Here is a 24356-nt window from a genome sequence, read left to right on the forward strand (position 1 = left end):
AGTCCTGGAAAATGTGCACCTGGGGATTCAGTAGAGCTAGAAGCAAAGCCAGTGTCCAGAGTTTCCATTTGATGGCGGGGCTGAGTCCGGGTTAGCATCAGGCTAGTTGCAGTCCATAGTCCATTTCATGTGGGGTCCACATGGCCATGGGCCATTAGGTGAATGCAGGAGCGTGAGAGTCCCACAAGCCAGGAGCACGAACCAAGAGAAAGCAAGCTCCTTTGTGTAGGAGCTTAAGTGTCTCATCTTCCCGTGCTTGCAGCGGCCAGGCTTATCCTGCCAATGACCTGTTCCCAGGGGTGGCTGCCACACAGCTACCTTCCCTATTTCACCCCGACTTTACTGGGCATGCCTCTAGTATTTGGCCTTCCTTTTGCTCCTTTTCAGTTATTCACAACTAGTTCATTACAATGGTATCATTATCGTTGTGTTGAAACTCTTACTTATATACATTGTAGGATAAAGAAAATAGTCAATGTCAGTGTTATTAGGAACTATAGTTTTCAGCATAAGAAAAAATGATACGATTTAAGAAGGTAAGTAAAAGCTTGGTAATATTTGATTTAAAATGGAAAAATCAATATGAACTCAGGATTTAAGTTTTTTCTTTCTTAAAAAACTACCTTATTTTCCCCTAGTTTTGTCCACCAAAAGGGTATAGAAAATAATGGCAAGTCAATAGTAATAAATGTTTGTAGCACCCAGATTGTGGTCTTGGAATACTAGTCCTTTCTGAAAGGAGCAAGGGGTCCTTAGGGAAATGATGATTTCAGGTCTGGAATGTTGTTTCTTACAAAAAAGCAAGAAGATATCAAAGACTATGGGAATTGTACCAAAAGAACACAGTAGCCAACACAAAGGGGACTCCCACTGACCAAATTGGGTAACTGAGCCTCAAAAAGAAAAGCAACTACAATGTATTGCAGCACATCAAATATATTTTTTAAATCCATTATTTCATAATGAGATGCCCCACAAACCAAAGAAAGCAACTTAATCACCTTTGGAGGTTGATAGAGCAGCAGCTTATTATTATGAAAATTAGGAAATGAAGGCAAAGGAAGAAACATTCATCTTTACTTTTCTCTAAATTGTATTTAAGTAGGAGTAAGCAAGTAGTTGGGGAAAGCTTACTTTTTAGCAAAAATGTAGCTAGTAAATGCAGAAGGAATGTAGAACTAGAAAAGTCATGATTTTATAATTTTTAAAACTTTTTTATATATGTCTTTATTGATTTCAAAGAGGAAAGGAGAGGGAGAGAGAGAGATAGAAACATCAATGATGAGGGAGTCATTGGAGATCGAGCCCTCAACCCGGGCATGTGCCATGACCAGGAATCAAATCTCGATCTCCTGGATCCTAGGTCGATGTTCAATTGCTGAGCCACGCCTGGCTGGGCTATAAATTCTTATAAAATAATGGAATTTAGCAAAGGTCATCAGTGGATGATAAACTCATTAGATAGAAGCATTTTGGCTGAATCAGGCTGACTCCAGCTGAATCCACTGATTGGTTTTAACATCACTAAACGTGGTACAACCAGACGCCTCCTGAGTACTAGTACTATGAGGACAATTTTTAAAGGTAGGTGATAAAGGCCCATTAGATTTATTGTCCTATGTAATTATTAAATAATATATAGTCACCTGAAATATCTGTCAAACCCTGACCAAGACAGTGCTTTATTAAACTTTTTGACCTCTGCCATCTGATAGCAAATCCTGGTATTTTGTGATAATTCCCTCGTTTTTCCTTTTAGAACTTATTTTGGTTTTTCATTTTGTTGTGTTCCAATTTGTTCCTAATTGAATATAATGTTCTTTATGCTCAGTGCTGTGCAAAGTGAATGAGATAGAAGTGGCCCCACCTGTCCAGTAAGTTGCACATGTATATGGACACATTCACACACTGGAAATGCAGATGAGCTCAGATATTACAAGCTCAGAATGACTATTTGGGTGTTTAAAACATGAACACTTTGGCCCTGGCCAGTTTGACTCCGTGGTGAGAGCATCAGAACATAGTCTAAAGGGTCCCTGTTTGATTCCAGCCAAGGGCATGTACCTCGATTGTAGGCCAAGGGCCGGGGCGCAGCCAATCCATGTGTCTCTCACATCGATGTTTCTCTCTCTCTCTCCCTCTCTGTCTCTCCCACTCTCTCTGAAAAGCAATAGAAGTATCCTCGAGTGAGGATTAAAAAAAAAAATTAAAAATACAAAAATAAACACGAACACTTCGTATTTTAAGAAGATAAGGGCATTTCCATCATGCTGCAGTGTGTTTAAGAAGATGAAGACATAATAAATGTGAAAATTAGAATTGATGGCTGAGGACTGTGGAAACTAATCCACCTTTTTTTTTGTAGCTTTTTCTGTTGGCCTGTTGACTTGTTGCTTGTTTTCTTGACACTGCTTGATTCCTCTCTCTCAGGCCAATGCTTTCAAACATACATTAGTAGAATAAAGGAAAAAAGATGAAATAGATAGTATAGTACTCTCTTAAACCAGTATGTTCTGTAGACAATAGGTTTAAAACTTTGGAATGAGGACATGGTGAAAATATTTTTAAGTGGCTGGCTGATTATATATTTGCTATAAACCACTTTATTTATATTGCTCTAGGTTGGCAAATAAACAAGACAAGGAAGGGGCTTTAGGAGAAGCTGATGTGATTGAATGTCTGTCTCTGGAAAAAATGGTCAATGAGCACAAGTGCCTGTGTCAGATAGTAAGTTTTGGGGTTTGCTTTTTTTTGCCCTATGAAATGTGTGCAGTATAACTTAGTTTTTGTAAAGGTGACAGGCAATTAGGTGGCAGACACCTAAGAAAATAATTCATAAGTGTTTTAAAATATGTATTTTTAATCCTGGAAATCACATTCTCACTGTTTTGTTGCTATTAATATTGTAATATTTGTTTTCTATATAGTTGTGATTGACTTCCATAAGCTATCTTTTGAGATTTTTAAAGACTTTAAATTTGCTTGTTGTTTAAGATACTGCTGACAGGACTTGTAAGCTGTATAAGCACGTCTTGCTATAAATTTTGTAAATGGTAAAGAAAACATAAATACAAAATTTAAACATAGGAGAGGTTTGCAGTGAGTTTTGAAAAACCGTATCAGGAGAGTTATCATATAATCTTAAGAAAGATGACCAGAGGATTTTATTCTGATTTCAGAAGATGGTCATTAGACTCTCAATCTTCAAAGGTATTTACTGCTATAAATTCCCTAGTATAAGGACTGGAAGTTCAATTTTGTCATCCAGTGAGTTTGTTGAAAGTTTTAACTGGCACTGTCAATTTCCTGTGTCATAATATCTCTCAGCTTACACATATTGTACTTTAAATATTTCAGCTCCTATGTACTAATGTTAGTGGTCATTACAACGGTATGTTTTTTGAGTTAAATAAGCAGGTACTTTATATCATTAATTTAATGGGTTAATTTTGATTTACCAGTGATTATACTTAATGGTTTATGAACAGATTTTTCTGGAGAGCTTTTGGTTTTAATATTTAAGTCAAATAAATTGCTGTTTGTCAGGAACCTTGTTCAGCAATCTTGGGATCTGGAAAGAAAATTGACAAGTCCATTAAAAAAGGTCTTTATTGGCTGCTACATATCATTGCAAGAGACTTTGATGCCTTAAATGAACGCATCCAAAAAGACACAACAGAACAACGTGCTCTTGAGGAACAAGAGAAACGAGAAAGGGCTGAGCGTGTGCGAAAATTACGAGAAGAAAGGTAAGTAGATTAATTTTTTAACACAGTGTGTTTGAAATGTCAAAAACACCACAATTTTATGAATAATTTCTTAGTTTAGTTTTTTTGTATTCAGTTTCCTTTTTCTGTCTGAAGGCAGACACTAGGTAAGTTTTCTGTTTTCTCTACACAAGTTTGGGCAATAAGATTCTAATTTTCCTGGTGGTGGTATTGTTATCGGTGGAAGTGGGGTATCCTCTTCCCCTCTCGGTACTGAGGGTGGAGTCCTCATGATATCTTGAGAAAAAGAATTTTCTGGGACTTGCACAGGAGGATGAGTGAATTTTTTTTGCGTGGAATTACATCTCTGGGTTTCCAAAGTCCCATTTCCTTTAATCCAGTCCTGGAAGAAATGCAGCTGGGGATTCTGTAGAGCTAACAGCAGAGCCAGTGTCCAGAGTTTCCTTTCTATGTTGGAGCCAGGTCCAGGACTGCATCAGGCTAGCTGCAGTCCATCAGTCCATTGTGTGGGGTCCACATGGCTGGGGACCATGTGGGCACATGCAGGGGAGCCAAGAGAACGGGACTTCTACAACAAGAGTCCCAAGAGAACCAAGAGAGCCATAGCCAAGGGAGCGAACTTCTTTGTTTAGGGGATTAGATATCTCAGATCTTCCCTCAATTGCAATGGCCACACCTACTCTGGCCAATGACCTGTTCCCAGGTGTGACTGACAGGCAAGCAGCTTTCTGTTTCACCCAGACGTTACTGGGCCTGTGTCTATTCTCCCCACTGTCCAGTCCCTTCCCCCAGGGATCTATGGGAGAATAAACCAGTGGCTCCCTGGGAAGTGTTAAACTGCAGCTCCTGGCAAAGCTGCACAAATGACATGCCCATAATATTTGGCCTTTCCTTGCTGCTTTCCTGTTATTAATAACTAGGTTAATTACGGCAGTATCATTATGGTAGTTAAGTTTATTCCTTATGTATTTATTACTTCTAAGAGTTTTAAAATTTTTATCTGTTTCTTATGGGTACCCTTATTGCAGTGGTTTTCAAATAAGCCGGATTTGCTTCTCAAAGGGAATTTGGCAGTGTCTAGAGACATTTTTACTTATCACAGCTGGGGGGAGGTGGAGTGCTATTGGCATCTAGTGGGTAGAGGCCAGGAAGCTGCTCAACATCCTGTGCTGCACAGGACAGTCCCCTACAACGAAGAGTTATTGAATCCACTATCAGTAGATTGAGAAACCCTCCTTTAGTCTCAGCAAAGACAGAAGGTAAGCTGTTAGTGGATCAGTCAACTGAGGCAAAATCTGATCTTCAACACTAGTTTTTCAGAAAGTAAACTAAATTGCACTGTCTCAGGTTTTTAAATATATTTTTCAAATTATTTTTAAGGAAACTTTTAACTAAATTTAGCAAACTGAATTTTTAAAAAAAAGATTACATAAATTCTAACACAGAATCACAATAGTCTTACTGCTACAAAAATATTCAGATTTGATTAGAAGTTGAATTTAGCCCTTTATCCCAAGATTTCTTTCTTTTGTCAACTGGATGGTTGCATGGCAAGGGAGGGGAGAAATGAAATTATATTTAAGTGAGCTCCTGCAAGATCCAAAGTTGTCTTCCGCCTGCCTAAGTAATATTGGCCTTCCATGTGCTGTCACATAGTTGCAGCCTGTAGACAGGAACCCACTAAGCCGCCTTGGTGATGCCTTTGTAAGTGTTCTCTTGCACTGTTGAGGAAGTCCTTTGATTGCAGGTATTTTTCATTAAATTTAGAGGTAGGACTTAAAGGAAAGAAATATCTGTAGAGATAACTCTTCATCCCAGAGTGCTCAATAATATGAGCAGGTCATCATCTAGGTCCCTCTTGATACTATTGTGAGGTTTTAGTTCCTGTGAGAATCTTTGGTTTTCTAACCTACTGGATATTTTCATGATATAAAGCTCAGTACAACCAATCATTCATTTAGTTCTACCTTTTATATATTTATAAAAATAAAATATATGGCCATACTTTTCTGAAGACTCCTTTTTTCATTAACAAAACATGAACAAAAAATTGAGTTGGATAAAAGAAACCTAATGTTAGTCATTTTTCCCCTAAGTTGTTACCTTTTCCATAAAGATATTCTAGGTTGTGTTATGGCAGCCGTTTCTAATACCCATTCCCCTTTCCTCCTTTCTCCTAGCCATGCCACATGTTTATCTGAGGCCTCTCCTGTTGAGCAGAGTCTCCATAATTAAAATTAAATTTAGGATTTAGAGAGGAGTGATTAAAAAAAAACAAAAACCCACCTTTTTACTTCATTAAATCTAATCTTATAGATTCAGATATTTTTGAAAAACTGTAAAAAATTATTGTTGGTATCTGAAAATAGCATTTTAATAATAGATACCTGAAATTGCTTGCTAATAAGTTAATAACATTCATAACAATTACTGTTATAAGTAACAGTAAATATAAATAACAAGTATGTTAATTTACAGAGTGCTTTCACATATATTACTTTAGCTGAAACAGTCCTATGAAGTAGGTATTTTTATCCACGTGGAAAGGCTATCATTCAAAGATCCAGATACATGCCCAAGGTCACAGAGGTAGTAAATTGCAGATCTCTAAATCCTGGCTCGCTAGGTTCAGAATGAAAGGATAGATCTTTCCATCAGGAGACAACTAATAAACGTCATGGTAATGAACATTCACATTGCTGTACTAGGGTTGCAGCTCAGTTGCTGATCTACACTAGTCATCTTTCTGTCTTCAGCCAGTCATCTTTCTGTCTGCAGCTACTTGTTTTATAACTTAATTACTCTTCATGTATGGGACAACATTAACTATAAGTCACAGAGATAGTAAATGTTTCAGTAGTAATGGATATGGAAATACTTATTTAAGTGATATAGTGCAACTTATCTTTATAGCCCCTTCTGTTGTGCAAGGTGACAGTCCCGGTGCCCTCTCCCCCCACAGGCATGCATCCTTTAAACTCAGGTACCCCCGAGGCTTGCAACCAGGACTACAATGGGCAGCTGCAGTTCATCCCAGGCAAACCCCCTGAACCTGTCTGAAGGCCCCCCTTTTTTCTGACTTTTTAGTGAGCCAGAGTCCCAGCCTAGGTTCATTTCCCCACCTAGTCCCTCTCCTGTTACCTACCTTAGGCCCTTCCTTGATTCACTGTCCCCAGCTTTAATGAACAGCCTCTAAAATTCAAAATAGTGACAATAGTAATGATGATGATGATGGTAGTTTAAGGGGCCTCTGGGAAAAAGTTAAAAAGAAGTGAAAAAAGAAGCATCAGTCACTGTCTCCTTCATATATGGTAAAGAGTGTGACAGTGCCCTTCAGAAGAGGGTCAGCAAGAGGACTGACTTGTTCACATCAGTGAGGAGGACACGTCAGTTTGGGACGGTAATTAATAAATTGATAATATAGTAACTTAGCACATAGAATAATTAAATGCACTCTTGACATTAAAAAGTCAGTCATAGGGAATGTTACTTTTGTCAGCATTTCTTTCTTTTATAAATTCAAATGAATAATCTTTACCTGGGCCTGGAGGCCTGTTAGCTGCATAAGGATTTCTGAAAATCTCTCAGTAATTTAAAGCCATATCCAGATGTTTAAATTACTAAATTTAATAGCCTCAAACCTATTGCAAGTGTTCTTAAACATGGCTCAGCATTTTCTCAGGAATTACAATTTTTCCCCCTCTAACAATAGAGAACAAAGAGAGCGAGAGCAGGCTGAACTCGATGGAACCAGTGGTCTGGCTGAGGTGGACTCAGAACCAATTACTGTTAATCCTTTCCAGCCGATAGCAACTGTAATCATTGAGGTATGGATGAAGGCAAATGTAATTTTTATATCTTAAGTTATAAAGTGGGAAGTTAAGAAAGGAGGCAGGGAATTGGGAAAGGAGGCAGGGAGATAGGAAGAAGTGTTTCACTAGAGACATTGTTTCGAAAAGAATTAAATGGAAGAGACGGCGGGTTAAAGGTTTACTGCCCTTTCTCCCTCTTCAGATTTATCTTCCGATCTAACAGGAAAGGTGGCTGCAGAATTAACAGAATGAAAAGGAAGATTGAATGTAGCCACTGTAATACTGTTGTGATAAATCATTTTTTGTCATTAATTTCATATGGTAGTAATATATTTACTCTTGTTTACATTGTCCCTATCCCTGTATTACTGTTACTATCATCTCTTTACAGTAATATTTAGATGCTCATGATCCATTAGAGTACATAATTGAATTTCTGGTTGTTTACCCAGGATACTTAAGAGTGTTTGAAATTATAATAAATTATTCTGTATGTAAATATGATTAATTTTAATTTTAATTGTCAGAAGTTTTACCAAAATTAACTTGTAGATTTTAATCATGACAAAGTTAAGGGGTGTGTGTGTGTGTGTGTGTGTGTGTATGTATCTGTGTCTTTGTTTTCATTTTCCACTGCTGTCCAGAGTGTGCGTTGGCCTTGCTTTAACCGCCCTCAGCAGCCAGGCCTCCTCAGGCCAGAGCTTCCTAACCTTCCTCTCCCTTCACCAGAGCAGTGTGGCAGCTAGTTTGCTGGGCCCACTGCTCTCTGCTCTCCACCCCCTTCCCCTGTCGCTGCCTCCTGCACAGGTGCTCATCTGGAAGGTGGATGGTTGTTTTCTTCCTCGGGGCTGCTGCTGAGGAGGGAGGCAGCTCCGCAGGTAAGAAGATGATTGGGTAATTTTGGTATTGCTTTATTTTGCAAAATAATTGGTAATATGAAATATTTGGATTTAAGTTGCTTAGGTACCAGAAGGTTAATTGGATTTAATCTCTTTATTAACCCCGTTGCATTTAACTTAATTAAATGTGTGCTTTTCTAAGTACAGTAGAGCTGTCTTAAGCTATTGTTTTGTCTCCATCCTGTTAAATATTATATTTGTCAAGTTTTCTTTTATGCTCTTTAAAAATATTGGTGGAGAAGAGGGAAATCAAGTTTGACTTTTCACTGTGAAGCATTAATTTATATGTGTAGTAAAGCTCACCTTGTAAATAATGACTTATTTTATAGTACCATGTGGCCAGGGCAGTGGTTACTTAGAAAAGGCCTTAGTGCCTCTGACAACATTGGATTTTTCACTGAATAAAGATGTGAACAATACTGGTGTACAGAATAGTATACCTTATTGAAAATCCCTGAATTAGTGGCATGGGGAAAGTGCACTTATTATGCTTTTATTTTATTTATTTATTTTTTAAAATACTTTATTTGAGTCTTTTTTTTTTTAAATATATCTTTATTGATTTCAGAGAGAGGAAGGGAGAGGGAGAGAGAGAGACAGAAACATCAATGATGAGAGAGTCATTGACCGGCTGCCTCCTGCACGCCCCCGACTGGGGATGGAGCCTGCAACCCGGGCATGTGCCCTGACTGGGAATTGAACCCCGATCGCCTGGATCCTAGGTCAATGCTCAACCGCTGAGCTACGCCCGGCTGGGCCTTTTTATGCTTTTAAGATACAATAATTTTAAGAAGATAATCAGTAAAGAAATGCAACAAATGAAAACAAATTATAAGTCTCCTTTATGCCAAGTATATTTGCTTTTTATTTCCACAAAATTTCTCCTCTAAAATGTTTGTATTTTAGAGAAGCACCTTACATTTCTTTGATTTTTACCACAGATAATAAAAATGGTGAGGTATTGGTTCTAGAGCAGAGAGATCGATCAATGGAACATTGATAAACATGGCATAAACCTAATTATGTCTGAGCATTTTGTGTAAGATAAAGGTGACATTTCAAATCTGGGGGAGAGGATTTTGGGACAAATGAATAATCATTTTGAAAAAAGTAAAATTATTAAACACTGTATTTGCCAAATTAAATTCCAGAAGACCGAAATGTATTTAAAAAAAAAAAAGAAGAAGCAACCTTAAAAATACTAGCACATAGTATAGTTAAACATTTGTGTATATACCGAGGAGGAAAAACTTCCAAAGCAGGACAGTCAAACTACAAGTCAAGAAGTGAAAGTAGCCCGGCCAGGCGTGGCTCAGCGGTTGAGGATCGACCTAGGATCCAGGCGATCAGGGTTCGATTCCCGGTCAGGGCACATGCCCTCGGGTTGTGGGCTGCAGCTGATCAATGACTCTCTCATCATTGATGTTTCTATCTCTCTCTCTCCCTCTCCCTTCCTCTCTCTGAAATCAATAAAGATATATTTTAAAAAAAAAAGAAAAGAAAAAAAGAAGTGAAAGTAGACAGATCCAATTCAGTTTTTAAGGAGCTGTTCTACAAAGTTAAACACAGTAAGCAAACCCTAATGAAAAGCACTTGAGGCACATAAAACAAAAAAAGAACCCTTAAATAGTACTGTGAAAATGACAAGAATCAAATAGAAAAGTGGACATTGGGTTACCCTGGGTAGTTCCCTAAAGAAAAGGAAATGGCAGTAGCTGTGTTTAGTACTTCACCTTCGTAGTGGTAAACAAGCAAACTCAGCAGGTTAAACCAGCACTGAGGTAAAACATTTACTTGTTAGTGTGACAGACATAAAAGATTGATAATGATATATAGCATTGAAAAAGATGTGGGGAAATACCATTTTCAGCCTTTTGCCTCGGGTTTAAATTGACTTTAGCCTTTCTGAAGGGAAGTTTGTAGTGTGTCACATTTTAAAATGCGTTTACCCATGACCAACAGCTCTAATATTAAGAACTTATTCTAAAGAACGAATTCAACAGCTGTGTTTCTTTTAATAGTGAAAAATTGAAAGTAACCTCTTTGTTCATTGACTGGGAATTGGTAAAATAAGTTGCGATATAACCATTCAAAATGGTAATGTAATTGGTGAAAGAATTTTCGCTAACACATATATAACACATACGTAGCTAACACTTTTACGAGGTGTCAGGCACTGTTCTAAGGAAATAAATATGTATTCTTAAATAAAAACTTCAGTTCATTTTTGTTTAAAAAACAAATACTTAAATATCTATAGAGAGAGAAGCAGTCTATCACATTTATGTTTGTTTGTGGGTGTTGTGTGTCTGTACGTGTGCAGTAGGCAGAGAAGAGTGTCTCACAGCGACTGTACACCAAGTAGTGTTCATCTCCGGATTGTGGAGTTACTAGTAATGGTTGTTTTCTTGCTTTATACATCTGTTTTCTGAATGCTTGGCAGTTAGCATGTTTCAGTGATGTATTTAACAAATAATTTTTAATGGACATATCACAGTTCCCCGTAGTTACAGCATGCTCTTGGATTATTTGATATTTCCCTTAAAACTATCTTAGATACAACTGTTATATTAAAGATGATATATTTCATTTTTATTAGAATGAAAAAAAACTTGAAAGAGAGAAAAAGAGGCAAAATGTGGAGAAAGACTGTGATGCCTGCCCCCTGAAACATAAAATGGAGCGTGAGCAAATGGAGACACAGAGCCAGATCAGTGACGGTAGCCAAAAAAGCAATGAGTTTGGAACAGTAGAAAATTATAACGAAGCATTAATGCAGCAGTTGGAGAATGAAGATGAGACAGACCAGCCATCATCAGAATCAGGTGATAAATCTAGTTATTAAATAAAAAGATATACATATGTACTATATATAACTTAATTATACTTTTCATTTGTCATGATTATTTTCACAAAAAATGCTATTTTTTGGTTTGCAAATGCAGTATTTCTCATGGTTTTCTCATGGTTTTTAGTTACTCATTAGTCACTTTGTTAACATGTTCATATTCATTATGCCTTAAAATGTAATCTTTGGTAATGTGAATTTCAGCAGAAATTTTCAATTTTACTTTCATAAATTTGGAATGTAGCATAGCCCAAGGAATCCTTTGAATGTGTTTAATACTTTTAAGACTTTTTGAGGGTTTTGTTTGTTTTTAGTTTTTATTAAAATAATTTTTTTAAAAAGTGTATCCTTATTGATTTCAGAGAGAGGAAGGGAGAGGAGGAGAGAAAGAAAGAGAGAGAGAGAGAGAGAGAGAGAGAGAGAAACATCAATGATGAGAGCGTTGTCACTGATGGGCTGCCTCCTACACGTCCCCTACTGGGGATCGAGCTCAAAACCCTGACTGGGAATTGAACCCCGATCTCCTGGATCATAGGTAGATGCTCAGCCGCTGAGCCACGCCAGCTGGGTTTTTGTTTTTTTTAATCCTCATAATGCTACAATCAGGATCACTTCCTTTATTGACATGCTATTTCTGCAGGATGCAGACATAATCAATTGAACATTTTAAGTCTTATCAAATAGCCATTTTTCTCTTATTTTAATATATAAAATTTTCAGTTCATAATTACTTTTTTCTTTTTTTTTAAAAAAATATATCTTTATTGATTTCAGAGAGAGGAAAGGAGAGGGAGAGAGAGAGACAGAAACACCAATGATGAGAGAGCCATTGATCGAGCCCGCAACCCGGGCATGTGCCCTGACCGGGAATCGAACCCCGATCGCCTGGATCCTAGGTCGACGTTCAACCGCTGAGGCACGCCCGTCCGGGCATAATTACTTTTTTCTAAGTAGTTATGTAATTTAACAGGAAGTTCATGTGTTTTGGCATCATAAGGATACAGGCTGTGTCTGGAATCAAACAGCCTGGGGTAGAACCCTGACTTTTCCCCTACTAGATACATGCTGTGCTCTGCGATGTTCTTCAGTCTTCTTCATCTCTAAATTGGAAGCAAGCATCATTTTTTACAGGGACTTTAGGGTTACTTGTAATAAAAATAACTACAATGTTTTAGCATGGGCCGGACACATGGAAGCTTCCGAATAATTATTAGTTCCTTGCCATTTCTTGTCAGCAGTATGGTTCCATTGTATATAAGAATTTTTATACAGTGTCAAAATTTTTATCCAGTGTGAAAATAAGATCTCAATCCTCAAGGTGCAGATTCGCTAACAGATATTTTGCTGTATAAAAAAATAATTAGATTCGAAAGTTATACTTTTTGTAAGTTGGGAAGTTAGGGCAGTCATATTTGTACCTATATAGCTCTGTTAGCAGAGTTAAGCAGAAAGTTAGACTTAAAGTAGCCTTTCAAAATATTGAAAGAACTCTTTCTAACACAAGTACATTGTTAAAGAGCAAAGTGATTTGACAGATATTTGAAAATAAAGCGTAGGAAGATCTAAGATAGTGAATCATTTAAGTATAATAATAATTATTTAAAAATTAACATTATCTCTCACAATTTAGAGCATGGTTTCAGATGCCCTTTGCGGTCGTATGTCTGCTCTCAGCCACCACAGCAAGGAACCGTATGAATCTTAACTCTATTCATTCGTGTATCAGTTCATAATTTCTCGTTTATCCTTCATAATCTTGTATGTTATGTATCACTGCTCTTTCAATGGAAATTAATTCCGACCAGTACGACACCCATGTCCAAATTTAATACGACCGCAAAGGGTTAACACAGTATTATGTCATCTAACAGCTACTGTAGGGTATATTATTCCCTTTATGTAGAATAGGAAACCAGGGACTTGGAGAGGGTGAGTAACTTCTTTAAGATCATACATCTTGTTTGTGGCTGGGCTGAAACCCTACCTCATCACCTGCTCTGTCTTTTGTGCTCTTCCATAACCTCGAGCTACTGCCCATTCTGAAGTACCACATTAGTCTGGAGGCTCTTCCCTTTCTCCCAGCTGTAAAGCTCACAGTTCTAGTTATAAAAAGGTGTCTTTGTTTCTGTCGGGAGTAAAATGTGTCAAATGACACTAATTGGTTTAGAAAATAACGTGTTTCTAAGTATGGTTGTATTTCTCATTACTTTGTAGGTTTCATAGATATTGACTATTTCTTAAGTAGCAGATAATTCCCATTTTAGGAAATGTATTGCATAGTATATAAAGTTAGTTTGGGATTGTCAATGAAAATATTTCAGTAACTTTTGTTTAGTTATTTAAACTACTGTGCCTTAGAATGTTATTATGTGCTTAAGTGAGAATCTGTAAATAGTTATTTTTTGAAAGAACACAAATTCAATTCTGCAAGATCTAATGTGAGTTTTGGTTATATACAGGGTGGGGCAAGGGAAGGTTTACAGTTGTTCATATGGAAAATAATACAATAATTAATACATAATAACATAATAAATTGTTTAGCGTACTCACAACTGTAAACCTACTTTTGCCCCACTCTGTATTTATATTGGGGATGCCTTATTTGGGGGTTATTTTTTTATTTTATCTTTTAAAAATATTACAGATGTGGGAGTTATTTTAATGGGTAAAGAATTATCTTTGGATTATTTATATCTAAGAATACACACACACACACACACACACACACACACACACACACACACATGCACGCGCGCCCATCCTAGTTAGCCAAGCCAACACCATGCCTCTTTCCCCAGGCCATTCTGAGTTTATGGAAATCCTTGCAATTAGACAATTGTATTTACTTAATATGACATTTGGCAAAAATCTAAGTTACTTTTGGAAACATGAACTTTCTTTGTACTTACTTTGTATTCCGAATAACCTTTCATTGAATTTAGAATATAGGCTTTTTGTTGTTTGTATCATATTTGTTAATCACTCAATAAGCAATCATTTAAAAATTTAATTCTTAGCAATAACAAGTTCACATTTCATTACTGGTAATTTCAAACTTGAAGATATATTTCTATGGGAATAATAATATCAACATTCTAGTTCTCTTAATTTTTATTACAGAAGTTTAATTTTTTCTGAGTGCCATGTTTATATTCTTGTAGATAACAATAAAAAGAAAACTAAGAAATTAAGAATAAAAAGGAGTCACCGAGTAGAACCTGTCAATACCGATGACACAGCTCCTAAGAGCCCAACGCCACCCCCGCCGCCGCCGCCTGGTGAGTGATTTGATACCAATCCTGAATTTAGAAATACTACTTTAAACAATGAAGAAAGAGAAAGAAAGTGAGCAGTTTTCACTCAGTATATTCATTAGCTTGTGAATTTCTGAAAAAGGTAGATTTCTTTGCCCTATTTTGTTCATACTTTATCAACATAAGGATCTATTTTTTAACCATAAAAATGTTTTATAAAGGTAAAAGATAAGAAAAAATTAATAAGAAAACCTTACCCAGGCACTTCCTAGAATGAATGCAAATCTTATTTAAATATCAGTGCATAGATTGCTAAAAGGAATTTAAGTTTAATGAATGGATGGCTAATACGAGCTTTTAAAAAATTTCATCTTTCATCCTGAAAGTTAACATTTGAAACCAAGATATGTGAGTTTTTCCATTATATTTCCAACATACATACCGACCTCCTAAATTGTTACGAGGATTAAATGGAATACTGCATGTAAAGCCCTGGGACATGTTACTGCATAATAATTGTAAGTAACTTTTCAGCACTAGGCATAGTACCTCATATGCTACAGGTGCTCAGTCAACGTCTCAATGTCTATGTTTATAGTGTCCTTTTAGCCCAGCCAGAAGGCTTTAGATGGTAACATTTTCCTTTGAGAATTCATTGAAGACTCATTTCTAGTATTCCATTTCATAAGGGAACATTTCTTGTATCCTCTGCTAGGGTTTACAACAATTGCCTAAGGTTATTTATGGTAGTGGTGAAGATGCTTATATTTTTAACTAAAGGTAAGTAAAAATTTAAAGCAAATGTTACCAGCCTACCATGACATTTTAAAATCAAAGTCATTTAAAATGGGTTCATACCTATTCAGTATTGTCATTCAGTAAATAGGAATTGACATCAAATGTTATATACATTCCTGTCTAGGGAGGGATCCTCTCAACCAACCTAAAGAGACATTGTTTAACAGTGTTTTAAATGTTTTTCTTTTTCTTTAGTTGGCTGGGGAACCCCCAAAGTCACTAGACTTCCAAAACTTGAGCCTCTTGGTGAAACACGTCATAATGGTAATGCAAAAGGATCAGTTTTCAAATATCTGTACCTATTACATTCACTTTTCTTTACCTCATTACCTCATTACTTCAGCAAACTTTTATTTTTGGAAGCCTTTAAAATCCACAGCCATCCTTTTTCATTATACACTCATCATTTTTTTTAATTTAAGTTTTTTTTTCTTAAGTGCCTTTGCCTCTAAATAATTTGAATTGATGTTACCATAGAATGCAGAGGTAAAATAATCAAAGCTTTTGCTTATCCGTTATATATTTCTATAAACAGTGATAGAAAGGGAAAGGCTTTACAGCAATTTAAATTAAATGGCCATTATAGTTACAGTGCTTAAAAACTGCCTTGTCTTATACGTATCTACTCAATATACTCAATGATATCATATAATTGTTCTTTCTCTGCTTCTAATAAGACACCAAGCTGCTGAATATTAAAATGAAGTAAAGATCAACACAATTGTAGGATCAGAGACCAATCAAGTATACCAAATAAAGTTCAGTTAAATAGAAAGTTACTGAACTGAAGGCTTTATTGCCTCAAGAAAATAATTTTCTTTGGATGAAATTAACATAGGCATTAGAACTCCACAACTGGAAAACTAGAGAAAGGGCCGTTGGGAGTAGAGAACTGCCTTATACCCAGGCAGAAGTTCTGATCTTAGACCATCAGCCCAAATTCTTTCAATGAAATATTTCCAGAATGCAAAAGGATAATATATAGAGATATCTGTATTATAACTCATTAAACTTCTCCGTCAGTAACATAGCATTTGCTTTTTGATGGCTCTGCTTACCTAATCTAGAGCTTGGTTTCCTAAGGAGACATATTTATTAGGAAAAAAAGTCAGAAGTTTAATCTTTAAAAAAGCTTTACCATGTAATTTGAAATTATATCAAACTTTATAATACTTTTATTCAAAAAGCCTATAAATATAAATGTGCTCTTTGCTTTCTTTTCAGAATACTATAAGTCAGTAATGAAATATTTACTCATAATTTTATTAGTGAAAGTTAAAATATTTATTTTCATTTCTAAAAACAGAAAAGTTTGCCCCTGGCCAGGCAGCTCAGTTAGTTAGAGAGCAGTCCTGATATGCCAAGGTTGCGGGTTTGATCTCCCGTTAGGGGACATTACAAGAAGCAACCAATGAGTACATAAATAAGTGGAACAATACATTGATGTCTTCCTCTCTCTCTCTCAAAATCAATAAATTTTTTAAAGAGAAAAGTTTGTCCTTAGGCTATACCAGAATTACAGTGAAATCACTTCTGTTTGGTTGACTGACTTTACATCACAATGCTGTTACTGACTGTAATAGGTTAGTTCCTATTTTATTATACTCTGAAATTTTGTAGGTTAGAATACATTATCAGTTTAAGTATTCAGGGTGTTGTTAGAAAAAATTAGGTAATGTTAATACAGGGTGTTCCAAAAAAAGGCATATACACTTTGGATGATTATAAAGTCAGTGTTTATTAAAATACAGTTCATTTTCAAAGTTTAAAAAAATCTGCAGAAATGAATAATTATTTTTGTAAATGCCTATTTTTAAACTGATGATGGTTCTGGTCCAGACACTGCTGATAACGTGAAGCAATGGAATCGCAAACATCAAGAATCATTTCGTCCCGTATTTGTGCACCCTCAGTTCATTGACTGTTGCCGGTTTTGTATAGTAATTTTTATCATTTATGTTTCCCATAAAAAAAAAAAAAAGTCTAGTGGTACTTTAGGATAAATTTTCTTTGTTCCAGGCTTAGTCTGGCTTCACCCATTAATTTTAAATGAAAAGGAGTGAAAATTGAGTTATCAGCTGTTAAAGTGTCTATACATTTTTTGGGGACACCCTATATATATGTGTACATATGCACAAACATATGTATATATAGAAAATACTAATATCTCCTATGACTTATTTTTCCCTTACTGAATCAGGTATCCAGTGAACAACTATTTTGTATTTGACATCACCTAAAACATGGGTGATACCAAGATGAATGACAAATTCTGCCTTTCCGGGATCCTAGTCAAAAAGAAGACCATACTTCAGTTTTCTTAACCATATGACAGTTCACAGTAGACAGTCATGAGTTCTAGGGTGTGGAATTGGAGCACTGTGATCAAACTGTGGGGACGGTAGTAGATGTGGTACCAGAACTGGGCCTTTAAAGGAGGAGAAGAGTCTGTCAACGGGTTTCAAAGGTAGAGAGGTTGGAAAAGACACTGGGTATTTGGAAAAGAGCATAAAGTTACTTGTGACTGGAGCTTGTGTTCCTTGGGTAGAGTGGATAAGAGAGGAAATTTAAAGTTACAGGGAGTGTTGAAACGGGAATTACGGTTTAGGGACAGGTTGTGAAGGGCCTCACATAGATGTTACAATGTCTGGACTTGCTATAATTTTATAAGAAGCACTATACATTTTTGGCAGGGAAATTGTGTTACTAGATTTGTTAGAAAAACTATCTTTGACATGATGCAAAGAATGGACTTAATGGTGGCCACACCTGAGGTAAGAAAGGATCCCAGTTAGGAGGCTGTTGCAGTCATCAAAGTGAGAAGTGAGGAATGGAAATTGGAATGGAGAGTAAAAAATGTGTGTGAAGAATATTTTAACAATTATAGGTATTATAATGGATGTGTGGACTGAGGGAGGGAGGAACAGAGGATTATTTGGATAAAGAGGCTGGAAGGTTGGTGCTACCTGTAAGACTGAAAATACACGAGGAGGAAGGAAACCTGCTTTGGAAGTGTCTGTGGGCTCATCTATTTGGAAATGTCCCTGGTCCACAAGTAAGATTCTGGAGCTCAGGAGAAAAGAAGGCACCCGGATGCGTGGGAGGGTATGGAGGTAGACGTTGTTTTAACTTATCTTTATTGTTGAGAGTATTACAGATGTTCCCCCTTTTTAACCCATTGACCCCCCCACCCCCCCAGGCCCTCGCCACGCTGTTGTCTGTGTCCATGGGCTGTGCATATATGTGTAGGTGGGTTTCTCAATCTCCGCTGTCGTCATACGATAGGAGCGCTTTGCCCATGTGCTCGGCGGCCGGGAGACGACGGGGCCTGTTTCTGAGGGAAAGGAGCTAGAGGGCACCTGGCAGCGGCGCAGCGCGGGGCGCGGAGGAGAGGCCCAACTGCTGCGGGGGCCGCTGCTCTGCGTGTCCCTGCTGCTGCTTGTTTAAAATGAGAACTTCTTGGAGAGAATTAGAATGACTTAATTAAGTTTAAGACCACCGTATTCCTATATTTCAGTTAATTTTCAGTTGGAATCAATAAATTTAGCTTCCCATAGCAGAGAAGAAAACACTATAACTTTACAAGTTTTTAAAGTATCTTTTTTTTCCATAAATTTCAAGTCAGAGTATACCTAAGCTAGGTTAAAAAACAATGTATGATAATTTCTGCTTATTTTAATGGAGAGAAAAGTGCAGATACAATCTTGCAGGAGTGGCTCAGTTAGTTGAGTGTTGCCCTGTGCACTGAAAGGTTGCCGGTTCCCTTTCCAGTCAGGTCACATACCTGGGTTTTCGGGTTTGATCCAACCAATTGATGTTTCTCCCTCCCTCCCCCTCCTTCTCCTTCTCCCTCTCCCCCTCTCTCCCTCCTTACCTTTCTCTAAGCATGTCCTCCAGTGAAGATTAAAAAAAAAATAATAAATTTTTAAATAAAAAACTAATAAATTAATTTTTAGGGTTTATCATGAGATCTTCATCTGAGATGCTTATAGGTGCCAATGTTATAATTGCATCTTCTTTTTCCTGCCTAACTTTGTACACATTTCTTTGCATTTGGTTCATGGAAAGTAGACAGATACATGATGAACTAGTGTAGATAATTACAGGTTAACTGTAATTGGTGTGACACTTAAAATTTACCATAATGAAAAACAGTTTCTTGAAAGACAAGTATCACATGATCTCACTCATATGTGGAATCTAATGAGCAAAATAAACTGATGAACAAAATAGATCCAGAGACACAGAAGCATGGAACAGACTGAGGGATCTCAGAGGGCAGGTGGGGTGGGAGGGTGGGGAGAGATTAACCTAAGAACTTATATGCTTATGTGCATAACCCATGGACTCAGACAACAGTGTGGAGAAGGCCTGGGGGAGGGGATCAATGGGGGACAAATGGGGACATTTGTAATACTTTCAATAATAACGATACATTTAAAAAAGTTTTCTTATAGTCAGATGGGAATATTTAAGGCAGATTCTTTCTTGTTCTTTGATTATAGACATTTACCTTTATAGCTCTTTGACTCTACTTTTCTAATTGCTTTTATTATCTATAATGTTTATTCAGTGTAACAGGTAAGACAGATGCATTCAGAGAAGGGACAAGAGTCTATTTTTCCTTTGTAAACACTCAATCCGTACTTCATCAGTATGTTGTTATTATGCATTATGAGAAATAAATCAAAGGTTTATTCACAAGTACCAAATGTACAAACCAAAGAATATTTTCAAATCTTAAAATATGAACAAAGATAAAATTTTGTATATAGTATTACTCTTTAATTTTACATGTTAAAAGTGTTTGAACCCTTTATAAAAATGGGTGTTTATTAAGTTGGTCATACCATTTGGGCACTAGGATCAACTTATATTCCCTACAGTTAAGGCATAAGTAACCTACTTTATAGAGTGATTTAAATTTTCTGGCAAAGAACTAATACAAAATCAGCTACAAGAATAAAATAATATTTTGGGAGGGGGGAAAAGATACTTCTTGCCAGGTTTTCCTACCTGGACACTGGTTCCCTCGGCAGTTTCTGTCATGAATATCTGCTCCAGCAAACTGAGACTCCCTGTGTTTATCTGTCTGCGTGTCCAGTATTGGAGGCAATGGTTTGTCCTGTCTTATGGATTGAAGAAGAGTGTTGACTTTTCAGTTTGTTCAGCTATTTACTTTATGTTAGGATGGAGTGGTGACTTCCAAGTTCCTTAAATGCTGTTATGATTTTGTTAAATTAACATTTGTTAAGTGGAGCCTCTGCACGCTGGATGGTAAGCTTGGGTTCTGAAAGAGCACAAGAGAAATTGCAATAGAGAAAGTTTATTACTCATAAGTCCTGAAGGGTTCCACCAGGGGTGCTCAAGGCAGGGTACAGGCAGAGAGAGCTGCAGGACCTGGGCACTTGCCTTTATTAGTGTCTGTGATGATGTGCTTTGGTGTTTTCAGGCTAAGGCCAAATTGGTCAATTCAAACCAAAAGGAGCAGAATGTTAAGTTCCACTGGGGTCTTATCTGAGAAAAGGTCCTGGAAGGCGAGGGAGACTGTTGACCACAAGGGCCATTGGGGAAGTCATCATATCAGGAACTTACATTTACTTACTGTGCAGGCAGTTACCTAGAGCATGGGCTTGCATGAGAGGCTACTCTCTAAGGAGAGAAAATGAATGGTGAGGCAGCAATACCATGGAGTAGCTTAGCTAAGCTCTAGACACACGCAGAACTGGAAATGGACCCCTAATATGTTTTCCATATATTTATTTCACATGATCCTGAACACCTATGCTTCTAGAATAATTTTAAGGGAATAGGCCAGAAAATAATTACTGCTGGAATGTTAGATAAGCTATTAAATTTTTAAGCTAATTTGTGATAAGGAAGGGGTAGGAACTTATTATGAAATACCAAAAGAATTTTTTGGATATCAAATATGCCCTAAATCACTGAAATATATTGAAGAATCATTGTAAAAGATTCCTACTTACCAGAACATTATGATGATTAAGTACTTCTCTCAAAATACCTAGAAGAAATAGCCATTGGTAAGAACATGGGTTGTACAGCTACTGACTCATCAGGGCTTTGACCTCAGGTTCTGTAGATTATTTGTTATTTGTTCTCTTCTAACATGAATGTGTAATTGGAAATAATGGATACATTAGGTGCAGCTTTTTATTAAATCAAGTAGAGATTAATTGGTAATCTAGAGTTATGGTTTTCTTGGATTTTGTTTTTTCTATTCTCTCATTGCTTCATCTGTCAAGTGAGAGTGTCTTTTTTTAAAAGGTGTTGGTTGTCAATGAATTGTGTCAAAAATATCTCTTTTTCATAACTGTTTTGTATTTTTGTTATGCCTCTACTTATAGATTTCTACGGGAAGCCACTGCCTCCCCTGGCTGTGCGACAGAGACCTAACAGTGATGTTCATGACATGATCTCATAACCAAGTCGTGTGGATGAACTGCCTTAGTATAGGCAAGACTAGAGGACCTTCTTTCTCAAAAAAGAAAAACCCTGAACTTTGATGATGGGCAAGATAACATAGTGATTTCAATGAGGAGATTGATAACCAAAGATCTGTCTGATCTGATACTTATCCATGTTGTTCATGGTTTAAAAAAAAAAAAGGAAGCAAAAAAACCAGCAGATGGGATGAGCATTTTGGACCAAGTTAGCAAGAGTTATTATTGACTCTGGTTTATACATCCCCACTCATGGGCATATTCCTGAAGGAAAACCTTTCAGAAACAGAGCCAGTGAACTTTGCACACCTTCATTACTACTTGTTTAATAGTCTTTATTTCTACATCATAAACCTTTTATGTAAGATACATGTGTGTGGAAGGGGAACTCTTGGGAATTTATAACCTAAATTTTTAACTTTTTATATTTTTCTAAAACTTTTGTTTAAGAATTTTAATTACTATGACATTGACTGTATACTTTTCTATAGATGCTTTGTTTAAATTGTGTCTGGAAAATAGAGTCGAGTTACTGGACAAACATTAACTATACAAGTGATATATTTATATGTTTTGAGGTATGTTTTATAATAGTATTGTTCTTGAAGTATACATACTAATTTGACCTAATTTTAAAATAATACTTTTAAAAAATGGATTCTCAGATCTTTATTCTAACAAATTATATTATTTGAAAGCACTACCCAAGGAGATAGATCAGTTTTTTGTTGTTTGTTTTCTTTGATGATGATCCTAATAAAAGACACATGAAAAATAAAATAAAAATGTTATGCGAGATATTATTAAAAGTCCCAATAAACCCCACTTTTAAAGGTGACACCCTCTCAGAGATCAAGGTGCTCCTTGTTACTCCCTTGTCTATCAGCAGCTGCAGTGACTCTTAGGTTATTGTAATTCTTTAGTGCCTTGAAATGAAAGGCAAAAAGACTGAAAAAGCTACTGTAGGTCCAGAGACTTGTATTTTATAACAGGGAAATGCTTGGGTATTAAAGCAGTAAGAATAAAGAAATAATTCCAAAATGATTTTTACAATGAAATAATTCCAAAATAATTTCTCGGTTTAAAATAATAGCATTTCTCTTGCACTGAAGAATGGCATTTGTAGGATTTTCTTTTTGTCTGGCATTTAGATGGGCTTTTAGATGTATATTTTGAGGAATAGATTCATAATGTTGCATTTAATTGAAAGCATGTATTTATATCAAGGTGAAAATACTATAAACGGTGTGATTCCTATATCACCTTGTCAAAATTGGTCAGTTTGGTAACTTGTACTGACAGCAGACATACGTGGTGCCTGACAACAGCATGATAAGTTTGTTTAAAGCAGTTCAGTGTGGTTATTTTAAAGTTTTACTTGAGAGCATCACATTTAATTCGCATTTTAAACTTCCTGAACTTTCATTAATCAGGTCACTTATTACTACAGTCAGCAGCATACACAGTTTCTGAGTTTTGTACATGGAACCCACCAAGCATTCTACTTCAGATATAAATTCATAACAACCTGGCCCGGCCGGCGTGGCTCGGTGGTTGAGCATTGACATATGATCCAGGAGATCGAGGTTCGATTCCCAGTGGGGCACATGCCCAGGTTGCGGGCTCCATCCCCAGTAAGGGGTGTGCAGGAGGCAGCCGATCAGTGTCTCTCATCGTTGATGTTTCTATCTCTCCCTCTCCCTTCCTTTCTCTGAAATAAAAAAATATATATATATTTAAAATTAATAACAACCTAAATTTGATAAGGTGGCTGAAATGTAAGGAATATCAACACAAGTAGACAGATGAAAAATTTGAACTGAATTTTAAAGGGGGGAGAGAATTCTTTTGTACATCTTTTTGGTTTCATTTGTAACATTTACATTTCTTCATTTTTTAAACCACTAAACCCATACTTTTGCCATCTTTTAAAAATGCACTTAGTTTGAGAAGAAATACGTTTTTTAAATTTGTGATTGCTGTAGTATACAATAGTTAGAGTCCATTTAATTAAAATAAAGTGATTTTGAAATTGTACAATGCAGTAGAACTAATGTTTTATATATCTCAAAAACTAATTTGTATTCTTAAAGCATTCTAAAAATATTTTAAAAGAAGTTTTGTAAATCCAGGTGGCTTTTAACAGTTAAATGCCTATTTTGTTACATGCTGCATTTTTATTTTTAATCATCATAAATTATCACATTTTCACACAATAAAAATAATTTATATAAGTATGCTGTTTTCTCTTGTCTTTTGAATAAATTTAAATTATTTCTCTGGGGTAATAAAATAGGAAAAGGCTTTTAAAATATGATTGTTGAAAGACATTTTACATTGATAGATTAAAATAAATTTTTTGTTATTTACATGAAAAACTTCTTTGCACAAGGTTTATATATGTGGGAAATATCATTTTAAAGACAGTTAAAAATCAGATCAGATCATCTTATGATTCTCTATAATTCAGTGTCTGTCTTGTTAAGTTAAAGCTACTAACCAAAAGATATCTTTTTACTATTTAAAAGATGATTCTATATTCCCTTATGTGTA

General features: G+C 36.2%; 1 protein-coding gene across 3 annotated transcripts in view; it reads left to right on the forward strand.

The window, feature by feature from the left end:
- Window positions 1–22397, forward strand: part of ARL13B (ARF like GTPase 13B) — a 66905-nt gene extending 44508 nt beyond the window's left edge. Inside the window, exons 4-10 of one of the 3 annotated variants that reach the window (XM_016196548.2) lie at window positions 2622–2727; window positions 3547–3749; window positions 7441–7555; window positions 11039–11264; window positions 14449–14565; window positions 15535–15603; window positions 21708–22397. In XM_016196548.2, the coding sequence (XP_016052034.1) occupies window positions 2622–2727; window positions 3547–3749; window positions 7441–7555; window positions 11039–11264; window positions 14449–14565; window positions 15535–15603; window positions 21708–21784 (913 nt within the window). In that variant the 3' untranslated portion in view covers window positions 21785–22397. Of the gene's footprint in view, window positions 1–2621; window positions 2728–3546; window positions 3750–7440; window positions 7556–11038; window positions 11265–14448; window positions 14566–15534; window positions 16434–21707 lie in introns of those variants that run through there. The other 2 variants (XM_016196547.2, XM_016196549.2) reach the window with 2 other exon arrangements.
- Window positions 22398–24356: the final 1959 nt, after the last annotated feature.

Source organism: Miniopterus natalensis, chromosome 6 (genome assembly GCF_054644295.1).
Source record: "Miniopterus natalensis isolate mMinNat1 chromosome 6, mMinNat1.hap1, whole genome shotgun sequence".
NCBI lineage: Eukaryota > Metazoa > Chordata > Mammalia > Chiroptera > Miniopteridae > Miniopterus > Miniopterus natalensis.